The sequence below is a fragment of the Parus major genome, chromosome 2, assembly GCF_001522545.3.
Source record: "Parus major isolate Abel chromosome 2, Parus_major1.1, whole genome shotgun sequence".
NCBI classification, from domain to species: Eukaryota; Metazoa; Chordata; class Aves; order Passeriformes; family Paridae; genus Parus; species Parus major.
In genome coordinates this window covers 103,212-110,992 of record NC_031769.1, presented here as the reverse complement: position 1 = coordinate 110,992, position 7,781 = coordinate 103,212, and the positions used below count along the sequence as shown (strand labels likewise).

Sequence of the window (7,781 nt, the reverse complement as noted above, 5' to 3'; positions counted from 1 at the left end):
CTGCTCACACTGCTCACACTGCTCACACTGCTCACTCACACTGCTCACTCACTCTGCTCACACTGCTCACTCTGCTCCCACTCTGGCCCTCATGGCTTGTGTTCAGCTGCTGTGGCCACTCCGTGCTCTGGGGAGTGTTGGTGTGAAAACCCTGCATAACAATTCCTGTTCCTCTCCCCTGTGATGTTTGTTCCCAGGTTCCAGCTGCCCAGCAAATGCTGAGCTTTCCTGAGAAGAACAAGGAGAAGCCAACTGACCTGCAGAACTTTGGCCTTCGCACAGACATCTACTCCAAAAAGACTTTGGCCAAGGCAAGTGTGCTGGGGTCAGCTTTGTTATTCCTCAGGTTCCCCACTTTGTGTCACTGAGGTGACTTGTGTTGCTCCTCCACTCCTGGGTTAGATGTGTCCCATCCCTGGGCAGGACACTGGGGTGGGAGGTTGTGCTGGAATTCTGATTTTCTGGGAATAAAGGCATGGAAAACTTCCCAGAGCAGTCCATGCTGTCAGCCCTCAGGTGCCAAGCTCATTGTGTTCCTGCAAGTCCTGCTGGAACTGTTCAGCATCAGCAAACCTTCCAATGGTTTTCCATCCAGCAGAGAGCTTCCAGCAGGATCTCTGCCTCTCCTGTTCTCCAGGTTTGGGTGTCCAGGGGAGGTTTGGGTGCTGTCACTGCAGAGTGTGACACAGGATAGTTCAGCTTGGGAGGCACCATTGCAGTGAGGTGTTGTTTCCACAACCTCCTGCCTTTCCCTGGGTGTCCCTGGAGGTGCTGTGGGAATGCCACAGTGGCTCAGCACAGCCTCCAGTGGGAACTGGGCATCTCCAGAGCTGGATTGTGCCTCCTGTGGGTGGCATCAGGCTAACTCCATGTCATCAGTTCATTGTCCTCAGAGGTCACTGTTTAAACCTAAAAAAGAACTATTTAAACACTATTTACCCCTGGGGAACATCCTTTAGAAACCCCACAAACCCAAACCAGTTCTGGAGTTATTTTTATAAGCCTGGTTCCATCTCACATTTCATGGACTGACTTTCTCACTCCTAAGGGGAGGTATAAATATTCTCCAAATTGATAAATCTGTTGCTGGTTCTGGGCTCTGGCTCTGTTTACAGGAGCTGTGAACTGGAGCAGGTTTGTTGGCAGATTTCCCTGTTTGGTTTCTGTCTGCTGGGGGTTTTGGCTGTGGAGAGCAGCAGTTGTGTGACTCACATTGATTCATGTTCTCTGTGGGTTAATGAGCTGCTTGAGATGCATCTGGAGAGAACATTTATTATCCTAAACAGCCTCTTCCTTTCAGTCCAGCAGTGCTGCAGGTCCTGAGCTGCTTTATGCTGGGTCAGGGTGTCACAGCAGGAGGAGTTTCACCCTGCATTTGGAATTTTTATCCAATCTGAGCCTCGAGGTGTAGATCTGGGAGCAGCAGTGTCCCTTGGAGCAGGTGATAGCTGGAAGTGCAGATGATCCTGCTGGGATTACTCTGCCTTCTCACACAGCTCATCCCCCTGTCAAGAGTTGTTACCTCTCCACTGAGATAGTGATGAACTTGGAGATAAATTAACTTATTTTGGACCAGCCCACTCTGCCTCCAGCACCCAGAGGGGTTTGATTTTCAGGGAGATCCTCTCTGCTGTGTGTGCAGGCACAGATCAGAGGCAGAGGAGGATGCCACAGGGTAGGAAGCTGAGATGTGTAACCCCCAGCTGTGCCTTCACTCAGGGGTGAATCCCACAGAGCCCTGTGGGAGGAGGTTTGAGTGGATCAAATCACAAAATCTTCCCCTTCTTTCCTCCTCAGGGTTTTATTCTACAAGGTTTTGTGTAAGAAGTCCTGTTTCACCTTTATTTATTTTTCCCTCCTGTCTTTTATAGAGTAAAGGGGCGAGTGCTGGCAGAGAGTGGACAGAGCAGGAGACACTGCTGCTGTTAGAGGTGAGTTCATGAGGCCAAAGGAAAGGCAGAAAACCAAACCACAAGGGGTGCTTCAGGCTTTAAAAACCCACATGTGCAATTCTTGGAGTTAAATGTCAGCTGCCATCATGGCTACAAGAGTGATGCTACCAAAAAGAGGTGGCAGGAGCATCTCTGTGAGAGAAGGCTGCCTGTGTCTAAGGCTTGGCTCTAACTTGGGCCTGCAAGCCAGAAATGAAGCATTTAAGAACTTTGTATAAGTCAGGAGCGGGTTTTGCAGTGCAGAGAGGTGTTTTCATTCAGCAGGACTCACTGACAGCATCAAATAATGTCAGTAATTCACACAGTGGTAAAGAATTCTGGTAAATTACTCAGAGAAATGCACTCAGAGAAATGCACTCAGAGAAATGCACTCAGAGAAATGCACTCAGAGAAATGCACTCAGAGAAATACCTGGAAATTCTGATTTCCAAGCCATGCCATAGCTCAGGGAAACAGCTCATTTTGGAAGTTGAAGTGGTTGAAAACCAGTTGAGGCCATGGGGAATGGAAGTTCTTTGGCAGCTCCTTCATTCCACATCTCCTCCTTGTTTTCACTTGGGGTGTTCTTGGAGCTTTTTCTGGAAATCTACCCAAAAAACCCCTGAGATGGTTCCATGAGGTTCCTTCCAATGAGCTCCAGGAGCTGCTGCAGGTTGGTGTCCCCAGGTGGCTTCAGGTGAAGCAATTTAAAGTTCTGCCAGTTCCTCCAAAGAAAAGATCTTCTCCCCAGCTTTGCTTTCACATTTTCCTGCTGTAGAGGCTGCGTGGCTGATGTTTTCTTTTAAAGTAATTCAGAGTTCTGAGAATTCCAGTTTGGGGCTCTGTTTCTGTTGGGTTTTACTTGCAGAGCTCAGAGCAAACTGCAATTGCCTGCTTGTTTCAGCTTTTTTGTCTTGCCATGTGTCAATAAAGCCATTGAAAAGTTAATTTCCTGGGGAAAAGCCTGGAGGATGGACCTGTGTCAGTGCCAAATCAGCAGCTGTGATTTAGTCTTCATACATATGGAGCCTGGTCATCAAACAGCCAAAATCTCCCTTTATTTCCTATTTATTTTAGGTTGATATTCAGTGTTTAGCCAATACTTTTCTGTTGGCACATGGGAAAATTTGGTTCTGGGGTGTAAACAGCTGTTTTCCATGGCATTCATGGAAGGAGAAACAAGGCTAATGGCTTGATATACTGACTTCTTTCCTTTTTTATTTATTTAAATGCATTATTTAAATATTTAATATTAATAGTACTGTTATTTAAGATTCATTGGTTTGTATGTTTTTAGCTCATGATCACACACTGCAGGTTGTAGCCCAATGAAATAATCCAGTGATATATCCTGTGCTTACAAAAAAAATCATCCAAAAGCCCCCTAAATCTTGAGATTGCAATTCTGTTTAATGAGTTTAAATTAATAATGTTTTTGTTCCTCCTTTTTCACGGACTTGCTCTATGAATAAATCAGTAAAGAGTATATCAGTTCAAGCATAAGTAATTCAGCTGTAACAAGCCAGCTCAGTCCAATTAAATCCTCAGGGTAGCTTTGGGCATATAGATAGGCAGTGAAGTTCCAAATAATAAATCATATCTGAAATAATTATTGGCCTTCTGCCTGTTGAGTGAATAATTTGGGGGAGGAAATGGAGTTTTCCTCCTCCCTGCACAGCCCCCTCGGTGTCTCCACGGCTCAGGCAGAGTTAAATGCATTTTCAGCTATTTTTAGGAAGGACATTTATTGCAAGTGAGGGTTTGTCTGGCAGGAAAACAACAGATGGGGAAGGAGAAGGAGCAGGAAACAGAAATTTGGGGGCTGAGAAGCAGAGCTGGTCTCAAGTGCCAGAGGGGTTAAAAACGGAGACAGGGACTGAGAGCCCAGAGATGAAATTAGGGAAAGGGAAATAAAGGCTGAGCAGAGAATAAAAACCTCCCTTGAGAGTGAGCTGCTGGGCTGAGCAGGCTCTGATCACTTGGAATCCTTGGGAGAGCCCAGGGGCCGGGAGAAGGGCTCAGCAGGGATTTGGGAATGTGGATTCCCGTGGTGAGGAGCAGGCTGTCGGCTTCAGGGTCATTCCCAAGCCAAGGGCTCTTCCCNTGTCCCCTCTGTCCCCCAGGAGGACGAGGACCCCAACAAGGGTGACCAGAGCCGCTCCATTGACCCTGGGGAGGACAATGTCACCGAGCAGACCAACCACATCATCATCCCCAGCTACGCCTCCTGGTTCGACTACAACTGGTGAGGGGCTCTGGGGGAGCTGTCCCCTTCTGTTCCCTCAGCTGCTGGAGGAGCTCCCTGCTCTGCAGGTCTGCTTCCTGTGCCGTGTGCTGAGCTCCTCCTGGCTGTTCTCAGGGATTGGGAATGAGCAGAGAATTTCAAACAGCAGAGGTTTTCACTCTGCCTCCTCAGCAGTTCCTGCTTGCATCCATTTCCCTCTGATTCCCACCTTAGTTCCTTTGCTTCTCATTGTGTGACCATTCTGTGTTTGTCTCTACTGCTGAAAGCCTTTTTATTTTGCTTCACAACTTGACTTTTAGGAGAAGTCACTGATTCTAGAGGGAGGATATTTGTTGTAGCCTGGAATAATCCATGGGACTGGGGCTGTTCCAGGATCTGACAGCTGAACTGGTTTTGTTGCAGCATCCACGTGATCGAGCGTCGCGCGCTTCCGGAATTCTTCAATGGGAAAAACAAGTCCAAGACTCCAGAAATGTGAGTAAAACCTGGGAATGTGGGCAGTGGCGGTGTGGCAGGATAAAGGAGCTTCCCATTCCATGAATCCATGAATCCATGGGTGTGTGTGAGGCTGACACTTCCTGGAGGGAGGGACAGAGCCCCTGACAATGTTTGAACATTGTTGTGGTCGAGATTAAAGTTTAAACATCAAAGTGGTATTTACCAGTGGTTAGCTGAGCTCTCCCTGGAGCCTTCTCCTCTCCAGGTAACCATTCCCATCTCTGCCAGCCTGGAGGGGAGAATTCCTCCAGAGATTGTCCTCGTGCTGGAATCTCCCACCTCAGGGGTGCCTGTTGGGCTGTGATGCTTCAGGTTTGATAAACGAACAGAAATTATTGAAGTTCTTTTTCCAGGGGCCTGGTGGTGTTTGTCCCCCTGTCCCCTGGGGCTGAGTCTGTGACAGGGCAGCAACAGGTCAGGCTGAAACAGCAGCTTCTGGCTCGAGAAAAGGGGAGTTTTGAGCTCTGAACAAGATGAGGCACTGGGATGGGCCCTTGGGAAATTGGGATTGCTCCTCCTTGGAGTCTTTCAGGCCTTCCTGGACAAAGCCCTAAGAAACCTGGTGAGACTTGATGGCTTGAGCAGGAGCTTGGCTCAGACACCCCTGAGACCCCTGGCACCCCCAGGGATTTGCAGTCTGTGGTGTGTCCTCACAGTTTGTGTGCACTCTGTGAGTGCAGAGTGACCACAGCTGGATCCAGAGCCCAGCATGGCTCGGGCAGGGCTCTGCAGAGATCCCCTTCTTCCTCCCCCTGCCTTTGTTCCAAACCCACCCAACACTGGCTGTTCAGCACTTCAGCTGCCCAGGAAGGTTGGGGCTTTCTCAGAGTGAGAGGCAGCAGGCAGCTGGAGCGTGGAAGGAGTGTTTCTCTCCTGGATGTCACCCTGTGATTGTCACTGCAGGCCCAGGGACCCTTCTCCAGCCTGGCACCACAGCATCAGCTCCTGCTGCTCCTCCCTGGGCTGCCCAGAGAGCAGCCTGGGGATTCCTGCCATGCCTCATCCCATCCTGGAGATCTTCTGGTGCCATTTGGGGATTGCAGGAGCAGCTCGTGGTCCTGGTGTTGTGTTTTGTTGTGAAATAAAAGAGGAGCATCCCTCTGAATGGAGATGAGCCTCCTCCAGCTGAATGCTGAGGCCAAAACAGCATGCTTGGGGAGCTCACACAGGTTCATCCTTGTGACAGCAGAGCCTGGGGGTGGGCCCTGGCTGGAAGGGGGTTGAACTAAATCCTGCTTGACTTCTCTTCTCACTGCTGACAGGGTTTAGCTGATGGGTCCTGTCATGGCTCACAACAATCTCCCTGCAGAATAAACCTGGGGGTGTTTCTGTCTTGGGCTTCTCTCTCCACCTCATGATGTGACCTTTGCTAATAAATGCTAATTTCTGCAGCCAGGACCTGTTCCTGGACAGGTTCTTCCCCTCCTCCCTGCAGCATTCAGAAATGTTCCTCAGAATTCCTCTGTGGAAGAAACTCCTTTTTGTTTCTTGCCTCCCAAACATCCCACATGGAGCCAAACTCCTACTCCAGCAATTTTCTTCCAGCCAGTTGCACATATGATTTGGTCAGGAGGAGGATGTGGGATTTTGGCAGGGACACGTGCTTGCAGCATCTGCCTTCTCAGACCTTGCCTGGATGATTTATATTTTTGGTTCCCAGCTGCTTCATGCACTGCATGTGAAACGTTCCCCCCTGGAATTTTCCAAAGGCAGAAATCTGCTTTAAAAACCACTGTTTTACACACAGCTTTGCATTGGATACTCACTGGATTGAATCCTGGAGTAGTTTGGGTACAAAAGGACCTTAAAGCCCTTCTCATTCACCCACCTGCCATGGGCAGGGACACCTTCCATGGTGCTCCAAGCCCCATCCAGCCTGGATGATGCCAGGGCTGTCAATAATCTTATGGCAGGTTATTTTCTTTGGGATAATTTGTGTTAGGAAGCATCAGCACATTGCAGAAACTTTCTGAAACAGGGCAGTCTCTCAGGGATTGTTTCTGCTCCAGCTGTTCCCAGCTGTGCTGGCTCTGGGCTCTTATCCTCTGCTTTTCAAAGATCTTTTCTTCTCCACGTTGCTGTTCTGCCTCATCCCTTCATCCATTAAAAACTCCACATGCAGCCACAGCAGTGTTCCATCCACTTCTGCTTTTCTGTGCAGCTTTTTTCCTTCGTGCAGGGATGCACAAGGATTATTTATCCTGTTCCCATGTGGAGACCAGACCCCGTTATTTTCATCCTGCAGCTTCTATTCTATTGTGGGAATATGTGGCCAGCGACCAAGTTACAGCAGTTAATTGTGTGATTTACAATTTAAACACGTTTCCATGTGCTGCTAATCCAAACACAGGGGGAAATTCAGAGTGAAGCAGTCTGCAGGAGCGGGAATTCCACTTTTGCTGTGGGTTTTGGTGGCGGTTCTGAAATGTGAGCAGCGCAGGAGCTGTGTTGGTGTCTCCCCATCGGTGCAGGGTGTTTGGGGGTGGATGTTGAGGTGCTGAGCTGGCTGGGAGGGCAGGGGTGACGTGGTTGGGGCTGTGTTGCAGATACCTGGCCTACAGGAACTTCATGATCGACACGTACCGCCTGAACCCGCAGGAGTACCTGACCAGCACGGCCTGCAGGAGGAACCTCACCGGCGACGTCTGCGCCGTCATGAGGTGACAGCTGCCTCTGGGGCTCCTGCAGCTTCCCAGGCATCAACAGTGTGCAATAACTGAGGGTGGAAAAGCTCTGCAAAGAGTCCAGGCTGTGCCCTGTCCCCACCAGAGCACTGAGTGCCACATCCAGGCCTTCCTTGGACAGCTCTAGGTCACCTCCCTGGGCAGCCCCTGCCAAGGCCTGGCCACCTTTTCCATGGGGAAATTCCTCTTGGTGTCCACCCTGAGCCTGCCTGGCCCAGCCTGAGGCCGTTCCCTCTCCTCCTGTCCCTGTTCCCTGGAGCAGATCCCAAATCCCCCCTGGCTGTCCCCTCCTGCCAGGGACTTGTGCAGAGCCAGAAATTCCCCCTGAGCCTCCTTTGCTCCAGGCTGAGCCCCTTTCCCATCTCCCTCAGGAATTCTCCAGCCCCTTCCCAGCTCCCTCAGGAATTCTCCAGCCCCTTCCCA

The 7,781-nt window shown here is 49.9% G+C and overlaps 1 protein-coding gene across 1 annotated transcript in view; it reads left to right on the top strand.

The window, feature by feature from the left end:
- Positions 1 to 7,781, top strand: part of SMARCC1 (SWI/SNF related, matrix associated, actin dependent regulator of chromatin subfamily c member 1) — a gene marked incomplete at its 3' end in the record, with an annotated part of 71,266 nt that overhangs the window by 22,895 nt on the left and 40,590 nt on the right. Inside the window, exons 13-15 of the mRNA XM_033512143.1 lie at positions 4,055 to 4,176; positions 4,579 to 4,650; positions 7,221 to 7,334. Coding sequence (XP_033368034.1) covers positions 4,055 to 4,176; positions 4,579 to 4,650; positions 7,221 to 7,334 — 308 coding nt within the window. The remainder of the gene's footprint in view (positions 1 to 4,054; positions 4,177 to 4,578; positions 4,651 to 7,220; positions 7,335 to 7,781) is intronic.